General features: G+C 61.5%; 4 protein-coding genes across 9 annotated transcripts; 1 reads left to right on the top strand and 3 right to left on the bottom strand.

Moving 5' to 3' along the window:
• Nucleotides 1-3,389: 3,389 nt before the first annotated feature.
• Nucleotides 3,390-7,075, bottom strand: ALYREF (Aly/REF export factor). Its single transcript, XM_081116167.1, has 6 exons — nucleotides 6,790-7,075; nucleotides 6,256-6,387; nucleotides 4,675-4,822; nucleotides 4,063-4,126; nucleotides 3,809-3,980; nucleotides 3,390-3,694 (listed from the first exon to the last, which is right to left on the bottom strand). Exons 1-6 carry the CDS (start codon nucleotides 7,024-7,026, stop codon nucleotides 3,680-3,682), a joined length of 768 nt encoding a protein of 255 aa, XP_080972293.1. The 5' UTR covers nucleotides 7,027-7,075; the 3' UTR covers nucleotides 3,390-3,679.
• On the top strand, nucleotides 6,331-10,716 carry ANAPC11 (anaphase promoting complex subunit 11). Of its 4 annotated transcripts, none has more exons than XM_081116169.1 (3): nucleotides 6,331-6,418; nucleotides 7,609-7,728; nucleotides 10,447-10,716. In XM_081116169.1, the coding sequence occupies exons 2-3, from the start codon at nucleotides 7,620-7,622 to the stop codon at nucleotides 10,590-10,592; spliced, it is 255 nt and encodes an 84-aa protein (XP_080972295.1). In that variant the 5' UTR covers nucleotides 6,331-6,418; nucleotides 7,609-7,619; the 3' UTR covers nucleotides 10,593-10,716. The 4 variants fall into 4 exon arrangements, with proteins under 4 accessions (XP_080972295.1, XP_080972294.1, XP_080972297.1 ...); XM_081116168.1 differs by lacking the exon at nucleotides 6,331-6,418 and adding an exon at nucleotides 7,166-7,272; XM_081116171.1 differs by lacking the exon at nucleotides 6,331-6,418 and adding an exon at nucleotides 7,173-7,309.
• A 3,585-nt stretch (nucleotides 10,717-14,301) lies between these two features.
• On the bottom strand, nucleotides 14,302-20,361 carry PCYT2 (phosphate cytidylyltransferase 2, ethanolamine). Of its 3 annotated transcripts, XM_081162750.1 has the most exons (14): nucleotides 20,208-20,357; nucleotides 18,408-18,496; nucleotides 17,983-18,144; nucleotides 17,689-17,755; nucleotides 17,373-17,457; nucleotides 17,143-17,187; nucleotides 16,943-16,996; nucleotides 16,375-16,513; nucleotides 16,125-16,207; nucleotides 15,837-15,914; nucleotides 15,585-15,650; nucleotides 15,364-15,429; nucleotides 15,077-15,165; nucleotides 14,302-14,994 (listed from the first exon to the last, which is right to left on the bottom strand). In XM_081162750.1, exons 1-14 carry the CDS (start codon nucleotides 20,294-20,296, stop codon nucleotides 14,883-14,885), a joined length of 1,224 nt encoding a protein of 407 aa, XP_081018876.1. In that variant the 5' UTR covers nucleotides 20,297-20,357; the 3' UTR covers nucleotides 14,302-14,882. The 3 variants fall into 3 exon arrangements, with proteins under 3 accessions (XP_081018876.1, XP_081018877.1, XP_081018878.1); XM_081162751.1 differs by lacking the exon at nucleotides 16,943-16,996 and having other exon boundaries at nucleotides 20,208-20,361; XM_081162752.1 differs by lacking the exons at nucleotides 16,125-16,207; nucleotides 16,375-16,513; nucleotides 16,943-16,996.
• A 325-nt stretch (nucleotides 20,362-20,686) lies between these two features.
• SIRT7 (sirtuin 7) lies at nucleotides 20,687-26,168 on the bottom strand. The gene is made up of 10 exons (XM_081162394.1): nucleotides 26,030-26,168; nucleotides 25,827-25,964; nucleotides 25,641-25,745; nucleotides 23,972-24,042; nucleotides 23,819-23,891; nucleotides 23,204-23,302; nucleotides 22,894-23,130; nucleotides 22,669-22,749; nucleotides 22,410-22,516; nucleotides 20,687-21,346 (listed from the first exon to the last, which is right to left on the bottom strand). Exons 1-10 carry the CDS (start codon nucleotides 26,120-26,122, stop codon nucleotides 21,148-21,150), a joined length of 1,203 nt encoding a protein of 400 aa, XP_081018520.1. The 5' UTR covers nucleotides 26,123-26,168; the 3' UTR covers nucleotides 20,687-21,147.
• Between the last annotated feature and the right edge of the window lie 935 nt (nucleotides 26,169-27,103).

Raw genomic sequence — 27,103 nt, 5'->3', positions numbered from 1 at the left:
AAATGATCACAGACAAGTTGCTGTATTTAAAATTAATGAGATTACCCTCTGGTTTCATATGGGGGTGAGGGCAGGAAGAGGTTAACCAAAGAAGTTAACCTGAATGTATGCATAACCCACGGACACTGACAGTGGACACTGACAGTAGTGCTGTGAAGGCCTGGGGAGGGGGTGGGAGCTAGGTGGAGGGGGTCAGTGGGGGGAAAAAGGGGACATCTGCAATACTTTCAACAATAAAGATAAATTAAAAAAAACAAGGACCGACCAGCCGGCGTGGCTCAGTGGTTGAGCATCCACCTAGGATCCAGGAGATCGCAGTTTGATTCCTGGTCAGGGCACATACCTCAGTTGCATGCTTGAGCCCTGGCCCAGGTTGGGGCTCATGCAGGAGGCGACCAATCAGTGTCTCTCACATGGATGTTTCTCCCCTTCCACCATGGAAAGAATATCCTCAGGTCAGGATTAAAAATCAAACAAAAAGCAGCCACCTTAGTGCTACATTTATTGCTATTTCCCCAAAATAGTTGATACCAGGGTGACTGGTTGATAGTAACAGCCCATTAAGGTGAATCACATAGACATTTGTGAAAATTACATAACCATATATAATCCCGCAACAAAAACGTGTGATGCATACTCACAGCAGCATTATTCTAATGGCCAAAAAGTGGAAACAACCCAAGTGCCCAGCATCTGGTGAGCGGATGAGCAAAATGTGATGTATCCATCAGATGATTCGGCGAGAAGGACCCAAACATCGATCCCTGCCACAGAACGGGTGGGCTTCAGAATCAGCAAGAGCCCTGCCAGGTAGCTGCTGGTCAGAGCCTCGTGTGCGAGCTTAGGCCAGGCAGAGGTCACGCGGTGGCGTACAACCCGTTACTGAAGTGCCCAGAGGAAGAGCAGCCCAGCGCCTGCCGGGGCCGGGGAGGGGCTGAACGGGGACTGCCTAGGTCTCAGGTGGTGAGAAGAGTCGGATTTGAACTTGGTGCAGGATGTGTGACTGAACACAGTGAAATCAGAGTTGTGACACTAAGTGGATAAACTCTACAGCCCGACAAGGATGTCTTATCAAAGTTCTCGTTTTAAAAAACCTGCAGGGACAACAGTTCACCTGAGCAGTGCTGGGAAAGCGATTCTGTTTGTATCGCCAGCCTCTGTGCCCATTGAATGTTGTTTTTCAATTAAAAAACTAGTTTTCTAAAACAAGCATTTCAGTCTACTCACCAATGAAACACTGGAAAAGCCCCCTCTCATCATCTGCCTCTCGGCCACTGTCTATGGATGCCGTCCACGGCAGTCCCCGAAAGCCGCCTGGCAGCCCCTACCCAGGCCGATGCCCCCCCCAACCATCCACACCAGGCTCCTGGCTTGTCCCAGCTTCCCCGTGCTCTCCCCTCGGGACCTTTCCACCTGCTGTCCTCTGCCTGTAACGCTTCCCTCAAAATGTCCACAGGCTCCCCCCCACTCTCCGCCCCAGCACCGTGCTCCTCTACACCCTTCCCAGTCCGACACCCTGTTTCTTGTTGCCGCCTTTCACCCACGGAGTGTGCATTCTACCAGGGCAGGGATTTTGTTTTGTTCGCGGTGGCTGTTTCCTGGCACCTGAAGACGGGGCTTGGCGTGGAGCAGGCACTCACGGTTGTTGGACAAGTAAGTAAACTCCATTCCCCTTAAACTCTAAAATGCAAAGATCACCTCCCCAGGCTCTCAGGAGGATACAGACCAAGGCAGAGCAGCCCAGGGTACAAGGGGCACCAGCCCTCAAATTTTTGAATAGCCCTGCAGCCGGAGACATAAGTGGTGAGTCTCCAACCCCCACTCGCTTCTACGGTAGTCACTGTTCTGCGTTACAACTCCTGGTTTTGTTTCCTTCAGACTGTCAGCCCCCGGAAGGCCAGAGCACAGCCACATGCGCTTAGAGGGTGGCGATGCAGAACAAAGATGATGGGGTACAGGGTCCCACAGGTGTCTGAGTGCAACCACTCAGTGAATCTGGCACCTCAACCCCTGCTGGGTCTCACTCCAGATTGCTGTCACCACCAGCATTGTTGCTCTCCCCAACCAAAAGCCAAGGACCCGCTCAGGAGCGGATAGTCCTGTGCACAGGGGCCAGGTGGTCCCAGCTCAGAGCTGCCCCCACATCCTTCCTCCCTGGTGCCGGCTTCCCCGCAACACCTTTGAAAGCCCTGAAGAGGGACGGACAGGCCCAGTGAGTCCTGTGCCCACGTCAGGTCCCAGGGTTGAGCCCTGTGGCATCAACCCTCCCTGCTCCTCTCCCTCTCAACTCTCCCTGGGCCTCACAACTTGCTGCAGCTTTGCTAGTGTCCATGTGCCAACAGCTGCTGAATCAGAGACGTCTTCCTCACAGCAACACTCATGAGAGCCCAACTCTAGACACTGTCTCCTGGACAGAGCACTGCACGTGGCCCCCTCCCTGCTGTCTTCCTGGGCTTTCTCTCCACCAAGGCCACCCTCCCACCCTGCCCCTTGGCCCTTCATCCTAACACCTGGCCAGCTTGCAGGTCCTGGCCACTGCTCCCTCCAGTGCCTGAGTAACCACCCCCAGCTCCCCATCTCAGTGCCCTCAGGTCCCGCATTTACAGCCTCTGGCCTGGGCCACCTCATCCCTCCATCAGGTGCTGTCTTTAGCTTCTGGACAGCAGGGAGCAAGATGACCTGGTCTCTCCTGTCAACAATCTCCCAAGGCAGTCTCCCAGCCTAGCCTGTGCCTGCTCAGCCCAAGGCCACCTCCTCAGGGACATACCCACCTCTGCCTGGATGACCTGACCTTTATCACATCCACCCCTCAGGACACAGCCGCTAAAGCCAAGCATCTGCTGGTCCGCCCCTGCTGGGCTAGGCTCTTCCCAGGACCCAGCATGGACAGGCTGTGAAAGTGGCAGCCACTGGCTCCGCAGTGACAGCATTGGAGCTGAGAGTTAAAGGGCCGCCCCTTAGTCATACTCCTGTGTGACTCACTCTAGCCCCATGGGGACCTGGGAGCCACCTGAGCTGTGGGCTGCCTCCCAGGAGGCAGTGCTGAGGCACAGTCAGAGCTGCTGATGCCAGGTTTCTGAGAACCAGAGAAAACGGATAGCCCAGCCCAGTCACCTGAAATTCAGCAGCAACACAGGTGGCTGCCCCACACCACACGGTACAGGCAGTGGACAAGTGGCTGCAGGTAGGGAGACTACTGCTCCACATCCTCCCACCTACCAGGTCAGAGCACGGGGTTAGGACCTGAGGAACAGATGGAAGGCAGCCCCCACGGCTGCACTGCCCCCCCCCACCAGGATACCAGATGCCAGCAGAGCCCCCCACCCCGGTTGGCACCAAAGTTGTGGCCCAGACAAGGACTCTGCCAGCGGAACGAATCAGAGCTCCAGTTCTACACACGTTTCTGTTTATTATGGCAAAGGTGAGAACACCACCTTCTCCACAACAGCAACCAGTAAAATTTATCCCAAAAATAACTCGGTACAAAACAGGTCTGTTTCAGAATTTAAAAAAAAAAAAAAAAGAAAAAAAATGAAAAAAAATCTTTACATGAGTTTTAAATCCTATTTTAAAACAGAAGAAACAAATCCATCATTGGCCGCACAGCCCCAGCCCGCGCCTCCCATGGGAGCAGGGACGAGATGTCTAGGCCCAGTTCCATGCACGGACTTGCTGGTGTTTAACTGGTGTCCATCTGAAACAGGAGACAAGGTTCCACTCAAGAGGAGTCCCCCCACCCTACCCTTCCGGTCCAGGCCCCCACCCTCCAGGCCCAGGCCAGCCCCAGCCACCCTCGCCCAGCACGCACCCTCGCATTGTAAGCGTCCAGCTGGGCATCCAACTCCTCTGCAGAGATCTGCTGCTTTGAACTCCGGCCGGTGCCCCTGCCTCTGCCCCGGCTGCCTCCGCGGGCGCCTCTCCTGGTGCCGCCGCCAAAACCTCCAGAACCACGGCTTCTAGTCATCCCGCCTCTGTTTACACTGGTGAGAAGGGGGCGTGTTCACATTCCCAGAGGCCTGACGTGAGCCCACTGCCAGTCCTGTCCAGGTGCCCGGGACTCACCTCTGTGCGGGTCTGCGCTGTGTGTCAATCTGTGAGGTGACAAGCTGGATGTTCATGGGGCGGCCTGTGGTAGGGAACACAAGAGGGCACATTCCCGTCAGAGCCCCGAAACCCGCCCAGGGTGCCGCACTGTCTCTGTGTAGGCACCAGAAAGGGTCCCTAGCGGCTCCAAAACTCCTGCCAAGACAGATGGCCTGGACAGACTAGGAGGAGAACAAGACAGCACAAACAATGACCCGCCAACACCCCGCTCCTTCTCAGTCCGGTTCAGGCAGGTGTCGCTCACAGGTGGAAAAGTGTGGACAACCAGACAGAAGGAAAAGTGGTATCTATCTTTACGACTACAGCCCCACACTCAGAGAGGCACTATGGCAGCTCTGAGGTGGCTTCATAGAAGCAAGACTTCTGGAAGGAGCTGAAGGGGGGGAGGGATGTAGCTTGCTGGATGGGGGTTCACAAGAGGAGGGTCCAGGTGTGTAGGGCAGCACCAAAGGTGGTAGGTGGAAGAGACAAGGGAGCAAATGGAAGTGTCCTCAACCAGAGGAGTAAGCCACACTCATGCACGGACAGGTGCCAGCCCCTCATCCTCCCAGGGTCCAAACCCAAACATACCGTCCAAAGGGACACCGTTGTACTGTTTCATAGCTTTCAGGGCGTCTGCCTTCCGTTCAAAGTGCACGTCGGCTGTTCCCAGACTCCGGCCAGAGCGATCGTAGTGCACAGCTGCTTTCTTCAGAGTTCCAAATTCAGCAAAGAGTTCCTGGGAGTCAGAAAGAACAATTATCAGCAAAGCTCTTTCCTTCCAGTGGCCCAGGAACAGTCCCTGGAAGTGTGAGCTACTTTGAGGGTACTTCCCTGGGTGGCAGACAAAGGTATGGGGGCAGGACAGTGGTAGTGGGGGATGTGGGGAAGGATGGGGCAGGCGGGACAGCAACTTCCAGGAACAGCTGGGCCTGAGGGCTCCTGCCAACTTGGGGACCTGACATCTGTACCATGATGCAGGTAAAGGATCACAAAGCCCACCAGTGAGGGGCACGAGATGAAGTCGCTGTCTCCTCCAACAAAGGAGAGTTCACAACACATCCGAGGACTGTGCCAACAATCAGCAAAGGCCAAGATCACAGAACAAGGGACACCATCCACCATCAGACATGTGGACCAGCTCAAAGGGCCCACTGATTTGGGAGCCCTGACCCAGCCCCTCCCCCAGGGCAGATTCTGGCTCACCTTTCCCTCTCCTCCTACTCAAGCCTGCCGCAAAGTCTGAAGTCAAGCGCTGCCATGGAAACTGCCCTGACCTCAGGCAGGCTGGGAGTTGGAGAGGGAACCCAGAGTGTGGGGCTACTCCGGCCGCAGGCACACAGCGGGAAGTGGAGTTCACCAAAAGCGGTTTCCAGTGGATGCCAGAAACCACCTTAAAAAAAGTGTTGAGACACTGTGAGTGCTCACCGGCCTTGCTCTGTCCTCCCACAGCTAAACTCTGGGAAACTGAACCCAGGACGGCCCAGCACCCTGACCTGGGCATCTCTAGGGCTGACCCCCAAGGTGTCGTCACTTAACCACAGAACAAGTTTAAATGCCTTCAGGATTCAATCAATAACGTTAATCTTAAAAAAATTTAAGAGGCTTCAACCAAAGATGGGTTTGAAAAGCAGACCACTAACAAGACCTGGGGTGGGGGTGGCGGGCGGTAAGTGAAACGACACACATAAGACACAGGGTTGGAGGCAAACAGAGCCAGAGAGACGCGGTGCTGTCCTGCTTCTGTGCTGTCGGTTCTGTAGAGGGAGGTCTTCCTCTTCCCAACAAATCATGAAAACGGACACAAATAAAGCAAGCAAGCAGCCTAGCTCTACCAATAACACGGGAACCACTCACACTCGACCACTCTGTCCCTGTTAGGAACTGGAAGCTCTGGCTGAGAACACTGGCCCACAGGACAGGTGCAGTAGGAAGAGCACGGCTCCTGGGTGAGGCTGAGGGCCTTTTCAAGCACAAACGGCCTACGAGGTTCAACTCCAGCATGACCTCTGCGCTGCACTCCAGCGGCCCCTTATGGGGGGGCAGTGGCTAGCCCCTGGGTGCCTGGGAAAGCTCACTGTCCTAAAAGGGGGGGGTTCAGGGCCACATCCCAAACAGCACGACCGATTCCGCGCGGGGTGAACTGCCCACCGAGAAGCTCCTGTCCCTCACCTGAATGTCAGCGTCCGACACTCCGAAGTCCAAATTGGACACCAGCAGTTTCCCACCGGTCTCCACGCCGGCACCACCCCCGAAGCCGCTGTCGAAGAGGTCGTGTTGCCACTTGTCGGGAAGCTGTTTCGGCTGCAGGGGAGAAAAGCACGAGAACAGGAACGTGAGTCTCCTCCCAGGGCTCTGCCTCCCTTACCGCCGGGCGAGACCCTCCCCCGCGGGGCCGGGGCGAAGGAGCAGAGAGGGGCCTACAGCCCGCCGGCGCCGGGCCCCGAGTCCCGCAACTTCTCCTTTCCCTCCGCCTCACTTCCCGCCGCCGGCGCGGCCGCGCCCAGCGTCCCCTCGGGCTCCGCCGCCACGAGGCCCGGCGCTCAGCCCAAACAAAGGCGGGGAGGGTCTCCGCCTCCTGGGCCGGCGGGCGCGCGACCTTCCCGCCCGGCCGGCGCCCACGCCCACCGGTCCCGCCCGGCCCGCCGCCCTGCCCGCCGCGCGCCGCGCCGCCCCCGCCGCCCCGCCGCGGGCCCCGGCGCTCACCCGGCTGTAGGGCGCCGGCCGGTTCCTGCCCCCGCCGCCCGCCGCGCCGCGGGCCAGGGCCGCCCGGTTCCGCATGGGCCCGCCGCCCCGGCTCACTCGGGCGGCGGCCTGCGCCCCGCCGCCGCGGCCTCCCTGGGAGCCGGCCCGGCCTCGACCCCGGCCCCCGCCGCGACCGCCCCGCTGGCTCCGGTTCAGCTTAATGATGTCGTCCAAAGACATATCCATTTTGTCGGCCATGGCGGGCGCGGAATCGGCCTCGGCTCGCTCCCGCGCGTCAGCACGCCGGCTCGTCACTTCCGGCGCCGCTCCGGGGCTTCCGGCGCCGAGGCCTCGGAGCGGCCGCCGATTGGCTGCGGGCGCGGCGGGGGGCGGGGCGGCGCGTGCGCGCTGGGGCCCGGGGCTCGGCGGGCGCCCCTGCGAGGTGCTGGGCGGCCGTCGCGGTCGTTTTTGTACCTTCCCGCGCGGGCGCCGGCGCTGCCAACTGTAGGCGGGCGGGGCGCGCGCGATTACATCGGCCTCGGTGCGGGGCGCGGGGGCGGACGGGGCGCGGCCTCGGGGCGGGGCTCCCCGCGCTTCCCGCCCTCACCTGGGGCGACCCCGGGCGGGGGGCGGTTTCCTGCGCGGCCAGCGGGGCGGGGTCTCCGCGCGTCCGACGCCCCCGAGCCGCGTGGGCGGCGACCGCCGGGAGCTAGAGCGCCCCGAGTGCGTGCCCGGGGCTCGGCCCCCCGCCCCTCGGCGGCTGCAGCGGGTTCGCGGGCGGGCGGGCGGGCGGACCCCCCCGGCGTCCAGCGCAGCCGCGACCCCTCCCCTCGCCCGCAGGCCCCGCCGCCATGAAGGTGAAGATCAAGTGCTGGAACGGCGTGGCCACCTGGCTCTGGGTGGCCAACGACGAGAACTGCGGCATCTGCAGGATGGCCTTCAACGGCTGCTGCCCCGACTGTGAGTGCGCCGGGCGGGCCGGTGCCCCGGCTCCGGGGCCTTCCCTCCGGGGGAGCCGGCGAGGAGGGCGCGGCGGGCCCGGTGCTCCTCGGGGCGCCGTGGGGAGCTCTGCGAGGGGCCCGGCCGCGCGGGGAGCTCACGGGGCGGGGACGGGCTCGAACCCGGTTGGAAATTCTCGAACCAAGCGGGCCCCTCGTGAGGCCGCCCGGCCCGCGCGCGGCGTGACCGGGAAGCGTCTGCTCCCCGGGTTCGCGGGGGCGTCTTGAAGTCGGTGACCAACAGGCGGCCTCGTCCCTCCCTCCGCCCCGTCTCTGGCTCACCCCGACTTTTTTCCCGTCCCTGCAGCCACATCGGGCGGCATCCGTCAGGGCCACTGCCCGCGCCTAGTCCCTGTGCACGTGTCTCCGCTTGTCCCCAAAGTCTTGTCCCTCCCCGGGCGGGCTGAGCCGCCACTCCGCCGTCGTCGCTCTGCCCCTTGGCTGTTTAATCTTGAACACCCGTCCCCTTTAGGAAGCTGATGTGCCCGTCACCCTGCGCAGTGCCTACCGTCGGGCTTTCCTGGGTTTCTTCCCTGTGGTCCCTTTGTCCCCAGTCTGTTCCGTTTTGCAAAGTAGAAATGTTTTCTTGTCTGTTTAGGTCAAAAGCAGGTTTTTGCACCCGTGAGTTGAGTTTTTAGTCAGACCACGTGAACCTAGATTAGAACCAAGGGTCAGGACTCTGCCTAGGGGACGGAGGGAGTCCCAGGAGGAAAGCAGGGCCTGGGAGCTAATGAGGAGCTCCTCACTGCCCCAGTGACCAGCCGTTTTCCTGGGGCTAGGCGAGTGCCCAGATAACAGGGCTTTGCTTCTTACTGTGGAACTCGGACAGTCATTGAGTTTTAGTGCAAGTGCTATTCTAGTCTAGGCTTAATCTTTCTATCTGCTTTGGTTGAAAGGAAATCTCATCACCCAGGAATTAATCCTTGCTGAGTCAAACAGGTGGGGCCGTAGCCTTAGAGAGTCATCGATTGGCTCTACTTTATCAGGTTTTACTTAATCTATCTTATTTTATACTTTTTGTTTTTTAATTCTCACCTGAGGATATTTTTTCCTATTGACTTTTAGAGCGGAAGGGGGAGAGAGTGAGAGAGAAACATCAGCTGGTCGCCTCCCACACTTGGCCACAGAAACCCAGGTGCATGCCCTTGACCAGAATGGAGCCCGAGATCCTTAGGGCTGATTCCCTAACCACTGAGAAAATTGGCCAGGGCTTAGTTTTGTTTCCCAAGGGTGCCACAGAGGCAAGGGAGCCTGAGGGGGCAAGAACTTGTAACTTTCTAAGCAATAGCTTATTACCTTCTGAAAATAAGTCTTCAAAAGCATTTTTGTGGTGGTCCCCTTAGGTGACGTGGGTGGGGCAACCTGTGTTAAAGGTGGTCCCAGCGGCCTGCAGAGCCCAGCATTTGCTAAGTATATAGCTTTCTGGTGGTTGTGTCAGGACAGCGACATTTTTGTGTTGCTTGGCCAGTGTGTTATTTCTTTAACATATTGCAGGATGATACCTCCCCATGTTTGGTGTCGAGTAAGGACCCGGCCCAGCCGGTGTGACACAGTTGGCTGAGCATTGCCCTATGCACCAGGAGGTTGCCGGTTCGATTAACGGGCTCAATTTCCTATGGGGGGCACGCAGGAGGCAGTCAGTCGATATTTCTCTGTCATCGATGTTTCTATTTCTCCCTCTATTCTTCCTCTCCATGAAATCACTTAAAAAAAGAGGAAGGACCAGGACCACAGGCAACCAGGCCTGGCCCTGTGGGCACAGAGGTGCAAAGGCAGTTTTTGTTCTCTGCAGTTAGGGCACATGCTGCAAACGGAGCTGCTCCCTGGACAAGATGTCCCGTTCACCTGGCCCTGACTTGTCCGTGTGGTCCCTCCTGTTTGTGTACCATCACATCTGGATACAGCTAGTGCTCCATAGGTGTAGAGGATCTCAAGGCAGGGATGTGGGGGGGAAGGTACCCCTGGGAGAACAGGGTGGGGGCGGTGAGCTTGGACTCCTCCATGACTGTGGGACCCTCGTCTGGGACTTGGGGGAGGTCATTGTGCCCTCTCTAGGTAGGTAGCATTTCCAGGTGTGTGGGGTGGAGTACCAGCAGCATGTGCTCTGGGCCTTGGAAGTGGGACCTTTTCAGGCCAGAAATGGAGAAGAGATGGAAGGTGGCACCATGGTCACTCCCAGCCTGCGACAGGCCAGGCCTTAAACCCTAGTGTCCCCAACCCACTCCCATGTATTGCACCAGGTCCCTGCTGCCTCAGGAAGGAACCTTCCAGGTCCCAAGGCCCAGCCTCTTGCTCTTGGTCAAGAGGCATAGCTGTTGCTGAGCCGTGTGACAGTCATGGCACAACCGTGGCATCGCAGGTCATATGGCCAAGCTACAATGTGTCTGCTGAAGCCCAGGTCCTGGAAGGCAGCAGTTGGGGCTGTGGGCCAGGCCAGAGCTCTTCCTGCCACTGAGTCGTGTCTCCCCCCGCGCCCCCCCCCCAGCTGTTCTCACTCAGCAGGGGTCATGCAGACCTTCACACGGGGGTGGCCTTGCTGCAGAATCAATCATGACTCTCCTGAAACCTGTCTTCTCTGAGAGGCCCTGGCCACCCTGTCTAATGTCCTGGGTTCCCCGTCTTGGTCCCACCTGGCTATTGCATGCTTTGCGTGACCCACACCCTATCCTGTCCCGTGCAGGTAAGGTGCCAGGTGACGATTGTCCGCTGGTCTGGGGCCAATGCTCCCACTGCTTCCACATGCACTGCATCCTCAAGTGGCTGAATGCGCAGCAGGTGCAGCAGCACTGCCCCATGTGTCGCCAAGAATGGAAGTTCAAGGAATGAGTGGCCTGCACACTGGCGCCCAGCGGCCAAGACGGGGTGAAGCAAGGACTGGAGCTGTGTTGTTTTTGCAGTCACGGTGTTGACACTTTTATCAACTAAAACTCATTAAACTGCCTGAACCTTGCTAGAGGCCTCTGGTTGCCTGTTTCCTTGGCGCTGACGTGGCCTCGGTGTGTGGATATGAAAACTCTCATGAATAAACATCTGCAGTGCAGCTGAGGCCCTGAGTCACAACTCTGGGAGACAAAGGATGGCAGGATCAGCTGGTAGAGCAGGGGCAGGAGGGGCTGGAAGGGCCTGGAGGTGCAAAGGCCCTGGGGTACGTTCCTGCCAACGGGAAGCAAAGGAACCTTGGTGCAGAGGCCTACAGCCCATCAGCCTGCTTCTTGCCTGACAGGTACTCTCAGCCCCATGGGGGTTCCCAGCCTGCCCCAGGTCACGTAGTGCCCTCCTGGGGGCCACCCACACTTCTTGCCACTCAGACTCCTCAGCACTTTCCTGGGTTCCAGGCTGGTTGTCTCAGGGCCTGCTTGGTCTCCTCAAGCTGGACACAGAGCTGCCCACCGGGCCCTACACACACCCAGAGTCCGGGCATCTACCGCCTCCTGGGAAGCTCAGGACCCCGTCCCCTCAGGCTGCCCTCTCCCAGCCCTCCCCGCTCCCAGCAGCGGGCCACACCTCGCCTTTGCTGACCTCTCCCCCGGCCACACCTCGCCTTTGCTGACCTCTCCCCCGTGAGCCCTCTGCCTGCCCAGCCACAGCTCAGCCTTCCCACTCAGCTGTGGCTTCGGTCAGGGCCTGGGTCCAGTTCATCTGGACACTGGCACGTAGTAGGTATGCAACAGAAGCGCCTCCGCTGGGCAGTGGTGTCTGTCTCGGGGCCTCTGCCAACCCCAGAATGGACGTTTCCAGAGCTGGGCCTGGCCTTGCTGCCCGCCCTGTCTTCCCGGAGGACCTGCCAGCGCAGCCCTCTGGGCTCTGGTGCTTCTCCAGCAGCTGTGGCCCTGGGGTCAGGTCCTCTTTAGGGCCGGAGATGCTGTCTCCTGGCCACAGTGTGGTCAGTGGCTCTCCCGCCTCAGCGCGGGGGACTTCGGGGGGCGACTCAGGGCTGGGGCGCTCTCAGGTTGCTTGGGGGTTCAGGGCATCCGCATTTGCTCCGTCCTGAGGCCCCTCGAGGCCAGACCATGGGCGGCGGGAGTGGCCAGGGCGCCCCCTCCCGGCAGCAGCTGGCGGGACCGCGGTAGGGGTGCGGAGGGTGCGGGTCAGGCCCCACCAGGGCTGCGCCCGCCCCCCTGCGCCTCCAGCCTGAGCCCGCACCCACCTGCGGGGCACGACAGGTCCCCGTGCGGCCCCCGCGCCCCGCAGGCCCCTGGCCATGTCCGCGCCGCAGACCCAGGGCGCCAGCCTGACGCCCCTTCCCCGCCGTCCCCTCACTGTCCCCATCGTCCCATCTCCGTCCCCATCTGCAGCCGACGCCCCGGCCTCGCGTGGCACAAGCCTGCAGGGGCCCAGCGCCTGCTCCGCGGGTCCGGGAACGCGGCGCTCGGAGCCCCGTGGGCGCGGGACCCTCCCCGCGCTGCGCTCCAGCCCGCGGAGCCCCGGGAGTGCGGGGGGTCGGGGATCGGGGCGCGGGCGGCGGGGGACGAGGGGCGCCCCTCAGCCCCTCCTGCCCACAGACCGGTTGCATCAAGAGCGTCACCCCGACCCTGCAGAGCCGCCTCCCAGCGCGAGGAGGACTCGTGCCGCCCGCGCCCCGACGGTGGCAGCGCCCGAGCCCAATCGGACCGGCTCCCGCCGCCCGCCCCACCTCCGCGGTGGTCACCTGACAAGCTCGGTCAGTGGGGGGCCCGGGGTCTGTCCCCAAACCTGGACCATGCTCGGGAGTACACTGCGCGCCCCAGGCCCCCAGGCCCCCTGAACCGCGCACAGGAGCAGCCCGAGCGCCCCGCCTTCCTGGGCTTTGGAGCCCCCGCTGCTCAGGTGTCTGACCTCTCCGGCCGGCCCGAGGCTGCTCAGCCAGCTCCAGTCCCCTGTGGGTGACCCGCCCATCCCGCCCAGGTGATCCTGCCTCCAGTCCTGGGTTTCTTCAGGCCAAAGTCTCCCTTACTGGACGGCAGCTTCTGGGGCCACTCTCCATGGAGCCCCCATACCTCTCAGTGCTGTGCCCTAGGCAATGAACTGGTGCCGGCCAGTGAACAGGCTGGTTCTGCCAGGAGGGGGCAGCCAGACCTGTGGTCCACGAGGCGCAGGCTGCCCAGGAACCCCCCATAGCCAGGTAAGCGAGAGCACCTGGCGCCAGGCAGCGCCTCGGGAGGGCCGAGCAGCTTTGCAGGCTGCTGGCAGCACTCAGGCTAACTGGGGGGGGGGGGGATCTAACAGCTTGGTTCCTGCTCCCCCCACCCCTTGACACTGACTTCAAGTTTCCTTCAGAGCACGAGCTGGGGCTTCAAGTGAGGGAGGGCCTGAGCCTCTCTTGGGGGTGTCTGCCACACCTTGGAGCTCCTGGGCCTTGGGACCCTTTGCTCAGGGAGGCTGTGGGGGTAACTCACAATCCCATTGCTCCTGGGGAGATGCATCTCCAGGGGCACTGACCTGGATTCCCAGGCTCTGTGCCCTGGCTGGGGCTCCCTGGCTGCAGCTTTGGGGAAGTCCCCACCTTGGGGTGCCACCCTGTGGTGGGCCCCAGGCAGGCCTGTGGCTGACTCAAGCATCCAAGAGTCCACTGGCCACTCCCCGGCCTACCCCATCATGAGTCTATGGGGGGCTGTCTGGTCCCCCTGCTCAGGGGGTCCCTGAGGCCCAAGGGTCTAAATGTGGAGACTCTTGAAATTGGGGCTCTTGAAGTTGTGGCACCCAGATGGGATGGAGGTGCAGGGAGGGCCCTGTGCCTCTCAGCTTAGTGCCCCCAACCTGGGGAGGTAGGAAAGTGGGTGGAGCCTGCCCAGCCGGGTGTGTGTGAGGGGGTTTGTGTGTGTGGACCTTCACGGTCACCTGGCTTCATTTCTCTGCTGGGGCTTCTGAGGTAGACCTCAAGACAGAGCTGAGCCCTGGCCAGGTGGCTCAGTTGGCTGGAGTGTGGTCCCACACACCAGAAGGGTGCTGGTTCGATCCCCAGTTGGGGTGGGTACCGGAGGCAGCCGACTGGTGTTTCTCACATTGATGTTCTCCTTTCCTCTTTAAAATCAGTAAAAACATCCTCAGGTCAGAATTTAAAAAAAGAAAGTAGAAAGAACAAGCCCACCTCCTACTAGAGGGAGGGCATGGGGGCTTTTGGCGCCCATGGGGCCGACTACAGGGTGCACCCCCCACCCCCAGTAGCTGAAGAACAGAAATAAGGCTGGACAGAAAACCAACCAACCCACTGCCCACCCCTCCCCAGGGGACCAGGTCAGCACCCTGTAGCCGCTGGGCTGCTCCAGTGGGTCTGACTCGTGCAGGAGACCCTGAGATTCTGTGGACCTCAGTCTTCCCCGCAGGGTGGCCTCTGTGGAGCTGCAGGGACTTAGCCTCTCACTGTCCTGGTGACAGACCCCAGGCCGGAGGGAACCTGCTCGGCTCTTGCTTCCCCCCTGCCTGTTAATGCCTGCAACAGGGAGGCAGCCCCCGGGGCCCGGGGACCCAGATCTGGGGGCTTCCTCACTGCTAGGCGCCTGCCGCTCCCCCCTGCTGGGCCACCGGTGGTGGGGAGTGGGGCCGAAAGCCTGACAGAGCACCTCCCACAGGTTTATTCGGTTGCACATCAGCGAGTTATGCACAAAGTCAAGAAAAGTCTGGGGAGAGCAGGAAGCTGGCCTGGGAGCAGGGCAGGGTCCTGGAGCCAGCTCAGGGCTCCAGGGAGGCAGTGCAGGGCAGAGGGTGCCAGTGCAGGAGGCGGCCCCTTGGGTCACTGTTCCCCTGAAGTGGACTCTCACCGAATTGGGGGGCCAGGAAGTACAGCTTGGGTCTGCAGGAGCTCCTGGGGGTTGCAAAGGGGGGCGGGGCACAGCAGAGCAGCCAGGAAGAGGGAAGCTGGGTCTCCCCGGGCACGCAGGGTGGCGTCAGAGGTACCCTCTACGATTCTTGCCTGCTGGCCACTCCACCTCGCTGGGCTCCCTCTCTGCAGGGCCTGCTATAAAGGGGGCCTTGCAGGGAGGTGGGGGGCGGCGACCTCCTCACCGGCCCTTCCAGGGCCAGGCGGGTGAGAGGGGGCCGCAGCAGCTTTGTTAAAACCACGTGAGCCAGACTCCAAGGCAGGAAGCAGGGCAGGGCGGGCCGAGCTCCACTCCAGGGCTCTTGGTGGCCGCCCCCTCCTCAGAAGGCACCGCCGTGCTCCCTCTCGGGCTGCTCCTCCTGCTGCTTCATGGCCTCCAGGAAGGCCAGCTCCTTGGCCTCTTTCTTCTGGTTCCGGGCCTCGTACTCCAGCCTGGGGGCCAGCCGGGGGTAAGCTGTGTGTGCAGCGGGACCTCAGGACTATGGCAGCTCCACCAGCCCAGCGGAGGCCTCACCTGTTCTTGATGATGCGCTGGACGATGAGGTCTGTGGTGAGGTCGCTCCCACTGTCGATCTGACAGAAGATGCCCCTTTTCTTGGGCTCCTGGAGGCCGGGAGAAGGGAGGAGATGAGGGACCTCCTCTGGACCCCAAGGAGACTGCCCAGCTGCCCCAGTGCAGTGGGGACAGTTACTCTACTTGTTAGCTTCCTGCCTCCTCAGACCGTGAGGCCCTCAGAGCAGCCACGGTCACCACACCCATTTCCCAGACAGGCCCAGGGGCTCTGGCCCAGCACACCCCACCTGGTATGGATCAGAGCCATCCTTGTCTGGCATGATTTCCGTCTTCCCGTGACACACCAGGTCCACCTGCAGAGGAAGCAGGGGGCAGGGGCCATGTGGGGTGGCTCCCAGCACCACCCCACATGGCCCACTGCCCCCAGGGAGGCAGCCATTGCCACTGTCCACTGCCCACTCCTGCCTCAGCCCAGCCTCCCTGGGACCCAGCCCACTGGGAGCCTCACCTTGAAGTGGTCCAGGAGCTCTGCTGTGACTGCGTAGGGGGCTCCAATCACCACTTCTGACACATACTGTGGGGACAGGGGGCACAGCTGGTGAGCCAGGACCCCACCAGGCTGAAGGGTGGTAGGAGATGGCCCTAAACGCCAGTCGAGGCTGCCAGTGGGGATGCAGGGACTCAGGGAGGCAGCATAGTGGGACCCCCTGTCGGGCCACCTCCCTGCTCTTTCAGGCCCGCCCTGCCGGCCATCACTCACCCGGCAAGCCAGCACACTCAGCGTCCGCTCATGCAGGTTCATGATGGGGTAGTTCTTTCCCTTGTAGTGGTTGACCACCTATGGCCAGAGGGGAGGTGGGTCAACAGGTACCCTGCCAGCAGTCCCTTGTGGGGACCCAACAGTGTGGGGAGGCCTAGAGGACAACCCTGCCCCAGAAAGAGGCCCCAGCTCGTCTTCTCTGCCTCCATTAGCATCCAAGGCCTCCCTCCCCATGGGCTACCTGTGCCCACTCACGGGCCCCCATGACCAACTACCCGGGGCTGAGACCTGGTCAAAGTGCAAGCCAGCGATGACGTAGGGCCTCTCCACCAGGCCATGCACCTTCTCCAGGAAGTCCACGTGCCCGATGTCTGTGCCCAGGCTCAGGAACAAGTAACGGAGTAGGAGCAGCTGCCCTCACCTGCCCACCACAGTACCCCCTGCAGCCACTTCACCCCAGGGCCTCGAAAAGTCAGTGAGGCCTCTCTGGGACAGGTGTGGACATGCAGAGCCCCCTCCCCTCAGTTCCAGAGGATACGGAACAGGTCAAAGGCGCCAGCCACGTAAATGACCGTCTCCCCTGGCTGGGGCTCCTTCCCAGAAGCAAACTGAATGATCTTCTGGGATGTCTGCAGAAACTGGGACACGCCCGTCCAGGGGTTCCGCCCCCCCGGGCACTATAAGCCGAGAGGGACCTGGTCAGTGACAGAGGCCTTGCAGACACGTCCCTCACCTGCTCCCTCTTCTGAGCCTGAGGTTGCCTGCACACGCCTGCCCCGTCCGCTCTGGGAGGCACAGGTGTGGGATGGACAGAGCAGGTGTGGGGGCTACATGTCAGGGCTCTAAACCCCAGCTGCAGCCTGCCAGCTGGCTCACTGGCTCAGGTGCTGTTTCCTGGCAGGTGTCCTGGGCAGGGACACCGAAGGCTGACCACAGTGCCTGGTACACAGCAGGGTCAGGCTGGGCGTGGCGCCTGTGGCTGGTGGGGCTGTGGCGCCACCCTGTGGCCACAGCAGGCACTGCAGCCACCACCACCTAGGTCCAGGAGGGAGGCCAGTGGACACAGCACTCCTGGGGACCCGCACCCTGAGGCCACCGCTGGTCACCTGGGAGGAGCCTTCTGAGAAAAGCATCTCCCTGACAGGTGTCAGGTGAGGGGGTAGAAAGGGAGAGAGGGCCAGGCCACCTGGTTAGAGGCCACCTGTCCTGGGCAGTCCTTGCTCCTCCTGCAGGCAGTGCTGGTCAGCACCTGGTCAGCGCCCCGGGGCAGGAGCAGGGTGGAGGTGTGGCGCAGAGCAACACTCACCTTGCCGAAGCTGTCTGCGTACTCCCGGTACTCTGAGGACATCTCCTGCACAGAAGGGTGAGGGTTGGGGGCCTTGCCCTCCAGATGTGGTCAGCCCCAGGACACTGAAGCCCGCTGTCCAGAAGCCCACTGAAGGGCAGGGCAGGGCAGGGTGGCTGCACCTCCTTCCCTCCCAGCATTGCCCTCTACTGGGGGACCATGGAGATTCTGCCCCTACCCCAAAGACTCACTTGGCTGCTGTGATGCGCCTTGGTCACCAGCAGCATGCGGCCGACGACGTCCGTGGTGGACACACCCTGGGTGCGCTTGCACTCTCTGAGGACAGAGGTGGCAACAAGTGGGATTGGAGCTCTTAGGTCAGCCCACCTACGGGCAACCCAGCTTCCTGGCTGTGCTGTGCACAGGCCAGCATTTTCTAGATGCTCTGGGCTGTGACAGAAACCTGGGATGTTCTGCTGTGCAATCCCAGTCTCAGTCACGGCCATGAGAAACACAGGCCGCAGCTGCATGGTTCCCGCCTTGGAAAGGGGCCGTGGTGGGACTCACCTGTACCTCCCAGCCTGCTTCACTTCCTCATAGGTGTCCCGGCCGTCTACAGTCAGCGTGATGTCGTCTAAGAGGTGACATGCACAGGGGAATAAGGGTGGTTAACCCAAAGCCATCAAGACCTTTGGGGCTCACAACCCCCCTCCCCCACCTGCCCTCGTGGTCTGGGCTTGGTTCTGGGGAAGGACCCAGTGCTCTCAGATCTCCAAAGGGCTCAGGGCCACGCAAACTAGGAGGAGGCCAGGCATGGTCTATGACGCCTGTGATCAGAACCCGCCCTGAGCGCCCACTCACTGCCATGAACACAGAAGTCGCAGTTGTACTTGTCCAGCGTCTCCAGCGTGGTGACGTAGGGAGCCGCTGGCACCACCTCGTCCACCCACTTGATGGCCTGCACCATCTTGTATCTCTCCTCCTGCGTGAACACCGGGGGCCCCTTGTGCTTGGAGATTTCCTCTAGGGCCAGAGAAGAGGGGAGGACAGGACAGTGACCCATGGAGGGGTGGGCCACAGGCTCACCAGCTCCTCCTTGGGAGCACCCTCCCACACCCAAGCGGCCAGCAATCTGTCCTCCTTGGGCCAGCACAGCTGCTCAGGATGGTGTGCTGGAGGACTGTGTGGTCCCCTCACCCAACCAGAGTCCCAGGTAATGTTGCGGGGTTCCTCCTGATGACTGGGCAGGCATGGGGGTGGAAGTGGGCATAGCAGCCCCAGCTTACCGTCGGTGTGCACACCCACGATGAGGTAGTCCCCCATTGCCCGCGCCTGGCGCAGCTGGTTCGAGTGGCCATAATGCACCATGTCATAGCTGTGGAGAGGGCAGGGAAGTCAGTCCCTGGGCTGAGAAGGGTGAGGACTGGGTGGCCTATGGGCAGTGAGGGGGTGCAGGCTGGCTCCTCTGTGGCTTCCTTACTTAGCTCTCTGAGAACCCCCAACCACCACTGGAAACTGCTCCCTGGGGTCTGGCTGAGCCTGGGCTTTCTGAGGGGAGGTGGGTGCTCGGTTCTGCACAGCACTGGTCCCTGGGCCCAGTGCCAGATTCAGCAAGTGCCTGGCTGTGCCCAAGGACAAGGCCTGTAGGTCTTGAGGGCTGGAGAGTATACACAACGGCCCCTGCTCCCCACTCCTGGTACTGCATGGCCCGCAGGGGCCCCTCCAAAATGCAAAGCACCATGCGTGGTCCCTTTAAGCTATAGAACTCAGAGGTGGGATAAACTCTTTACTACCCTGAGACAGGTGGACAGTCTGCGGCCAACACGAAATGAACAAGGGCAGGTGCTGGGTTGGAAATCCTGGTGCTCCCACGCAGCCTCCAGAAACTCAGTGGGGCTTCACTCTCTGGGGCCAACCACCACCTACCACCCTGTCACCTGGTTCTACAGCTTTTATTCTCAAATCCAAGCCTAGTTAACAGTGAACTCTTGCCCGGCTGGCGTGGATCAGTGGTTGAGCATTGACCTGTGATCCAGGAGGTCCCGGTTGGATTCCTGGTCAGGGCACATGCCTGGGTCGTGGGCTCAATTCCCAGCAGGGGGCTTGCAGGAGGCAGCCGATCAATGACTCTCGCATTACTGGTGTCTCTCTCTCTCCCTTCCTCTCTCTGAAATCAATAAAGATATATATTTAAAAATTTAAAAAAAGAGTGACCTTGACCTTTCAACGGAAGGCCACAGACAGCAATCACTGCAGGGCTGGGTTCCCACCTGCTCCCTGTGTGCTGGGGAGACCCCACAATGCTCTGCTGCGGGCCCTGGCTGCGCCCTCAGGCTCCTCTACTCCTTCCCACCTCAGGTGGCCCGCTGAGTGGGCGGCGCTGTCCCTGCTTCTCCAGGCCACTCAGAGGCATTCTGCTCAATGACACCTGTTACCCTCATCTCACCACAGCTGTCCCCAATAGACAAGCTGGGGGTCACAGGGCCCTGGCCATGGGTCAGGGAAGAGGGAAGTCCAAATCCAGGGGCACCCAGGCTGGACCCTGTGCACATTGGACAGCCTTGGGGTGCAGGGAATGCAGGTGGCACTGGGTCCAGGGTGTGCCCCAGTCACTGCAGCCTTGTGGATGTGGCCTGTTGGGTCAAGGGCCAGGCCTGGCGAGGGCGAAGGTCAGAGTCCACGGACGGAAGCCACTCCGCCTCGCCCTTAGGGGACGCAGATGAGGGTGTTTCGCTCCCCACGTCTGAGGAAGCATCGCAGGGGGCGAGCCTCCGGTGCCCGGGAACCATGAAGCCCGTCAGGGCAGACCCGCGCGGGCGGGCGGCCGGCCCGGCTGCGGCGCCGCTGGAGGGAGCGCCTCGGGCAGGGGCGCTTCTCCCCGAGCCCCGAGCCCCGCGGCTGGGCCGGCCGCCCGCCTGCGCCGTGGACCCAGCCGGCTGCGCGGCGGCGGCCCCGGGCGTCCTCCGGGCACCGGCAGCCCCAGCCCGCCGCCTGCCGCCCCCCGAACGACGGCCGAGCTCGGCCCGGCGAAGGCCCCGCCAGGCTGGCCCCAGGCGCGCCCGCCCCCGCCCCCGCCCCGCGCTCACCAGCCGTCGCACCACACGCGCACGGCGGGCCTGCCCCCGGGGCCTGGCCGCTCGGCGCCGCCCGCCGCCCCGGGCCCGTTGCGGATCATGTCGCCACGGCCGCGGCGCAGCACCGACGCCTGGGAAACTGCGAGCGGCCGCCGCCGCCCCGCCCGCGCCCGCGCCGTTACGCGAGCCTCACCACCCCGCGCGACCAATAGCGAGCCCCGCCCCGCCCGCCTCTCACAGCGGCCAATGGCGTGCGCGCGCGCCCTCCTGCAGACCCTAGGCCCGCCCCCCAGCGCGCCGCCAAGAACGTGCGCCGTCAGGGCCGGGCCCCGCCCACTCCTTCGGCTTGCAGCCAATGGCGTACGCGCGTCGCCCCTCGGCTCGCCCCCGGCAGAGGGCAAGGGGCAGGACCACGTGGAATACCCCCGGCCCCAGGCGAGCTTAGCGGGCGCCCCGCTCCCGGCGGCGATGGAAGGGCAGTGACGCAGAGACACCGGGAAGACAGTGCGGAGGTTTAATAATAAAAGGCCTGGTGGGCGCCACGGCTCAAAGCCGCCCCTTGCCGCATTCCAGCACAGGAAAGCTCCTATAAAGTCAACATTTTCAGTAAGTAGTAGAAATAGGGTCGAAGCCCGGAGACAGGCCTGGAGAATGACGTAAGGCAGCAAGTGCTTCCACGTGGCCGGCCGGTGTCCCCGGAAGGCGCGGCCGCCGCCACTTTAGGAGGCTGCAGGGCGGGTGTCAACACTCAGGCCCGGGGGGCGGGGGGCAAGCGCAGCAGTGCAAGGGGGCGTCCCACCAAGACAAATGGCTAAGCATGTCCCGGTGAAACGTCTCCCCCAAAGAATTCTCACGAGGCCCTGCGGGGCAGTCCTGGCCTCTGGGAGCCACTATCCCGAATCAGGGTTCCAGCCACCTGCAAAGTGCACATCGGTCTCAGTCAGGCGCCCGGTTATGTCACTTTTTTCCTTTTCGTGCGCTTGGAGCAGCCCCTTCCAAACCAGCCGCCTAGGATTGGGGCCGGGCTAAGTGGTGCGCCCTGGTCTCCCGGCGAGGGCTCCTCTCGACTTCTGCACAGTGACTTCCGACTGTGGCTGCCTTCTTCTCCAGCCCGCAGGGGAGTCGCCAGGGAGAATATGGGGTCCTGCCACCTACCAAAAAGGGAGAACTGGGTCAGGTGCGCCTGGGAGCCTCTCAGTCACAACCTGCCCCAGGACGGGAAAGCTGACTGAGGTGGCCTTGCTCCCTCCCTGTGTCTTAGCCATGGCAGGCTTTGCTTGGTGGTAGCTCCACTGTTCCTGAGCTGAAGAGGGGTAAGCTCCCAGACTAGCTCGGCCTCAGCAAAATGTGTCCTCGTCGGCGATCTAACAGCCAGGCACCCACGGGTGGGGCGGCAGTAATCCCAGCAGGGATAAGTCACTAACAACTCTGGGCCCCACCTCTCACTTGTAAGGCCAGGGGCAGGTGGACCAGACCCTCTCCCCCTTCCCAGACTGAGAGGCTTTATAGGTGGAAGGAAAGCCAGCTGACTAGGGAGGTGTGGCCTACAGGCTCCCCGGTGAGGTCATGTGTCTGACTGAGATGTAGAACCACATATTATAAACTTAAGATACAGATAGGCACTGATAAGGAAAATGAGCTAAGTTAATGTAAAAAAAAAAAAAAGTACAGTACACAATAGGCCCACATTACAGAACACCACAAACATAACATACAAGAATTGCCAGGCCCAGAAGGTGAAGGGATCCTTAATTCTTGAACCCTTTGATTAAAAGAAGTTATTGATTTCCCCTATAAGACCCTGAAAATTCACAGAGAAAGAAAGTGTAAACTTTTCACTCAATACATACACCATGTCTCAATCATCACAAATTCTGTATTAAGGAACAGTTTCTTTAAGCTTCCCCAAGTTTGCCAGCTCCCCAAACAGAGTGCACCATGAGCCTGTTCGACAAGGATTGCCAAGAGCACGTCCCTTCAGGGACCTCCCCCTCCAGGCTGTCTGAGGTAAACTGGTTCTATCCAGGCACACACCGGCCGACTCCCTCTCCCCACAGGGAGTCACATCAGCCAGGAGGCCTTGGCTGGTGCCTGCAATGGCCACCACACTGCAGTCACACCTCAGATCTTTCTCTACGCTTAGCTCATGAGAGAAGACAGACACAGCCCATTCACACAAGGGCGGGAAGGGGGAATGCGCCTGCGCCCCCTCACCTGCTGTAGGGGGGTATCTCCAGGCCCAGCTCGTCCATGAGGAGCTGCATGACATCATCACACTTCCCGTGGAGCTTCAGGGCAGCCCAGTCATCCTTTGGGGTCCACTGGGGACAGGGGAAGGCAAGTGAGCTGAGCACCTCACTCCTTCCTAATGCCCTGCAGCCTGGGTCCTACTCAGCCAGTCCCCTGAGGTGTGTGAGTGCAGGACAAGAACGTCCCAGGGACTCTAACAGTGTGGTTCTGAGCGCCAAGTTACCTGCAAGTTCACAATGTAGAGCTTGGGCCGCCGGTTGGGGGGCTTGGTCATGCACCAGAGACGTGGATACTTCTTTAGAACCTATAGGGATGGACAGACATACCACACACACACACACATACACACACACCAGGGAAGGAGGCTATAGGAAGCTGGGGTCCAGTGTTGAGCTGGCCAGCTGCCAGCAGGTTCACTCCCTACCCATCCATGGTGCCATCTATGTACCTTTAAGCTGGAGCCTAAACACAGGATCGTGTCTGCTTTGCTGGCAGCCTGGGTGGCTGCCTCCCAGTTCAGAGGCTGCCCCAGGGTCCCCCTCTCCCCAAAGTGCACAATGGTGTCCCGGAGCGGCGCTCCGCACTTGTGGCAGGCCCGGCCTGTCTGGTGCCGGTGCAGGGCGGTGCGTTCCGTCACATCGAACACCCGCACGTACTCCCTGTTGGGGATGCAGGCCGTGCAGACCTGAGGAGGGGAGGGCACTGTGAGCAGGGGTTGCTGGTACACCCGGCCCCCAAGGCCCAGAGGGACCGCTCACTTCAATGTACATGTTCCCGTGGAGCTCCGAGATGGCCGCACGTGGCAGCCCGCTCCGCAGGTGGAGCCCGTCGCAGTTCTGAGATACCACATGCTGCACCTGGGGGGGAAATGGCGGCACTCAGGGGGAGGGCTGTGGGGCAACAGCACTCAGCGGTGAAACCCCACACCAGGGGCAACTCCAACCTGGCACGAAGCCTCAAAGGCAAAACCTGGGCAGCAAGCTAGTCCCAGCAGGACTCAGGAGGGCCCACCCCCAAATCTGAAGCATCTGGGGCAGCCTGGAGGGCAAACATTTGCACCACCCCCTCAGCTGGGCAGGGGCTCAGGGCCCAGACCCTCTCTTGGGTCATTATGTCTCAGGTCCTGGAAGGCCCCCTTGGTGGAAGGTACTCAGCAGAGGGTCTCCAGGTTTCCTGAAACCTGAGTCCTTTCCGTGCTGATTCAGAAAAGTTACCCTCTTCTCTTGGGGAGGAGGCATGGGAGGCTTAGAGGAAGGCTTAAACCAGGAGTCGTCAAGGAGTCCACTGGCTGACACAGGCAGGAGGCAGCTGCCACTCCAGGCCCCATGCTGTGGGCACAGCAAGTACACCAGCTAGCCGCACAGGGCTCTTACCAGCTTCTGCTCATGTAAGCGGGCGATGCTCATGTGGGTGAGGGTTGGCTCGGCTTCACTCAGATCGGCAGCACTGCCAGGTGAAAGGGAAACAGAGGTCAGGCCCATGCAGTCCTGCTTCCACTCGGAGAAAGTCTGAGTTGGACTGCTTACCTAACACGCCTCCCCTTCTGAAGCAGCGTCCATACACCATTAGGACCCCGGTAGTCTGGGATGGAGGCTGCCTGCATGTTCAGAAGGAAGACAAGCCCAATGAACAGGCACCACCATAGGCACTGGCAGAGTCCCCAAAACAGGAAGCAAATGTTTCTCCCAACACGTTCCAGGCTAACCTTGGACTGGGTCCATGCATCCCTCAGCCTCAGCATTTCCCAGTCTACCCTGCCGGAACCCAGATGGAGTGCACCCCATGTGGCCCCTTCCCTCTGCCTATACCCAGCTCCCACTTGGTCTAGCTCCTCCTCCCAGACTCCAATGAGCCCTGCTTCCTCTGGGGCCTCCTCCAGCCTGGCTCTGCAGCCACACCTGTCGTCCACATGGAGGGGGCAACTGGTCAGGCTCACCTGTGTCCCCAGTGTCTAGCCAGTGCAGAAGAAAGGTGCACCCCTAGGTGGGATCCCTCCTCTGTCCACATTCTCCCATCCTGATGAGGTAAGTGGTCCCTGCCCTACCTCCACAAAGAAAGGCCAACCTCTCCAAGTAAGATAAACACTTGAATTTCCCAAGTTCCCACAAAGCCAGGATCCCGGTGCCTTGTGCTCCTCAGGCTGAACAATCTCCCTTCCAGAGAGCCGTCTACTCCCTGCTGCTGAAGTTCAGAAAAATGCCCACCCCGATCAGTGGTTCTGACTCACGTGGAAAAGTGGAACATCAAACAGTAACACGCTCAGAGCAAATTAACAAGTCACCCACAGCTCCTTAAGGAGTGCTACGACTGCTCTGAAATAATCTGACGGCAGGAGTTCACGTGACTGTGGAGGGAGGAGACCAGATAGCCTGGGCTCCAGCTGTCTGTAAGTTAGAGCAGCCAATGTATCTGCCGGGTTCTTTCCACTGGGCCTCTGCACTCATCCCTCTTGGGAGTGTCTTACTCTCATCTTCCCCTGTAAAGTCTTTCCCATCTTTCAAGGGCAGGACTCAGTGCTGCCTCCTACAAAAACCCGGGTGGGCTGGATTCCCAGCTCCGAGCCCACACAGGGTGTGTCTGGACTTCTATTCTAGGGACTTAACACAGCCAAATTCATGATGTAGTCATTTGCTTATATGCCTTATTATCGTCACCTCCGAGCTTCTCCGGGATGGGAATCCTCAGTGTCCACTCTGCTGGGCCTACGCGGAGGTCACACCCAACACACACCCATCGGTGGACAAACAACATGCCGCCCACACTGTCAAAGCTATTGGCACACGTTCCACAGCCGGGGGAGCTTCTCAATAAAGACTCTCAAACCCCAACGCGTCTGGCGACTTCATTCACGCTGCCTTGCGCTCTGCTTACCTTCCTCCAATCTTCAGAAAAACGATGAATGGGGAGTCAGGGCAGTTTGGGGCTTAGCTCTGCCCACACAGCCCAGACGCAGCACCTTACCCTCCTTAACTTTAAGTGAGAAGGTGCCTGCAGAGTTCAAGGACTTAAAGACGTTCATCTACTTAGTGAGGTTTCGAACGGAGTCCTTTCGAGCTACTCTAAGACGGTTGAGAACCTCAGAGCCGCCTTTAAAGTGAGACTGGAGCGGGTGAGTTTTACGCAAGAGCGCGGCGCCGGGTCCGTGGGTCAGGTCCCCAGAAGGGGGCGCCCCAGCGCCCGGACCGGCCTCCCTACCGTGCTGATCCCCGCGCCCGTGTAGACGACCAGGTGCTTGGCGCTCCGCACGGCGCCGGCCAGCTCCCGCACCTTCCGCCGCAGCTCCTCGGGGTCGTCGCACACCTGCCGAGAGCCCAGGCCGGTCGTGAGCCCCGCCCGCCCGCCCCGCCCGGCTCGGCCCCGCGGCCCGGCGCGCGGACTCGCCTCCTCCTGCCGCCGCTTCAGGCCCTCGCGCCGCCGGCTCCGGCCCTGCAGCTCCGTCACCAGGTCCTCGCTCTCGGCCAGCAGCCGGCCCTCCTCGGCGCTGCGCTCGGCCGCCGCCTTCCTCAGGATGCGCGACACCTGCGGGGGGCGGGCGGTGAGCGCGGCGCGGGCGGGGCGGGCGGGGCGGGCGGGCGGCGCCCTACCTGGCGGAGCCGCTCCCGCTGCTGCTCCTCCCGCAGCCGCCGCACCCGCTCGGCTGCCTTGCGCTCGGAGCGGCTCGGACCGCCGGCTGCCATCGCTCCGGGGAGACGCGCGCTTCCGCTTCCGCCTCCCGGCAGGCCCCGCGCCGACGCGTGCGCGCGAGGCCCCGCCCTTCCGGCCCCGCCCCAAGGAAGCACCTGCCAGTCTCTTTAAAAGGCGTTTATTGGTCATATACAAAATAAAGAAAACCTTGTATATCACAAACATACACTATGTACAGCAATAAATACCCGGGGCCCGGCCGCGCCGCCCCCGGACAATAACTTAGCAATAAATACGCGCGGCGCCGCGAGCCGCCTCCCGCCCGGGGCGCACCGGGCCCTCCCTCCGCTCGGCGCGGGCGGGCGGGCCCGGCGCAGCCCTTGTCCTGTGGCCCTAAGATGCCAGGAGAGGCTTTCCGCGCCCGCTCCCGTTTGGTTAAAGGCTTCCGGGGCTGGCGGAGGGGGCGGGCGGGCGGGGCTGCTCCTCGGCTCAGGGGACGCGCGGACCCGGCTGCTGCCCAGCGCGGTGCGACGGCCGGCGGGCGCGGCCCAGGCCCGGGGCCCGGGCAGGTCCCGGGGCCCAGCCCAGGAGCAGAGGGGCCATGTTCCCGGGGCACAGCCACGTCTCAGGGCCCAGCCATATCCCGGGGCACAGCCATGTCCCGGGGCACAGCCATGTCCCGGGGCACAGCCACGTCCCAGGGCCCAGCCATATCCCGGGGCACAGCCAAGTCCCGGGGCACAGCCCTGTCCCGGGGCCCAGCCCTGTCCCGGGGCCCAGCCCAGGAGCAGACGGGCCATGTCCCCGGGGCACACCCATCTCCCCCGCTCCAAAACCAGGCAGCCGACAGGAAGGCAAAAACGCGCCAAAAAGAATTGTTCAGTGGCTTCTGAGGGAACAAAATCGTTAATGTGTTGGTTCCTTTCACCAAACCACAGCCTAAAAAAGTAACTGGCCCGATCCCAGAGCGGAACCGGCGCCGCAGGCTGTGGTGCGGGGCCCCCGCTGGGACGGGCGCTCCGGCCAACGGCCAC

The sequence above is a fragment of the Miniopterus schreibersii genome (assembly GCF_964146895.1).
Source record: "Miniopterus schreibersii genome assembly, chromosome: 16".
Lineage (NCBI taxonomy): Eukaryota > Metazoa > Chordata > Mammalia > Chiroptera > Miniopteridae > Miniopterus > Miniopterus schreibersii.
The sequence above is the reverse complement of the archived record's forward strand: the minus strand, read 5'-3'. Positions and strand labels throughout refer to the sequence as shown.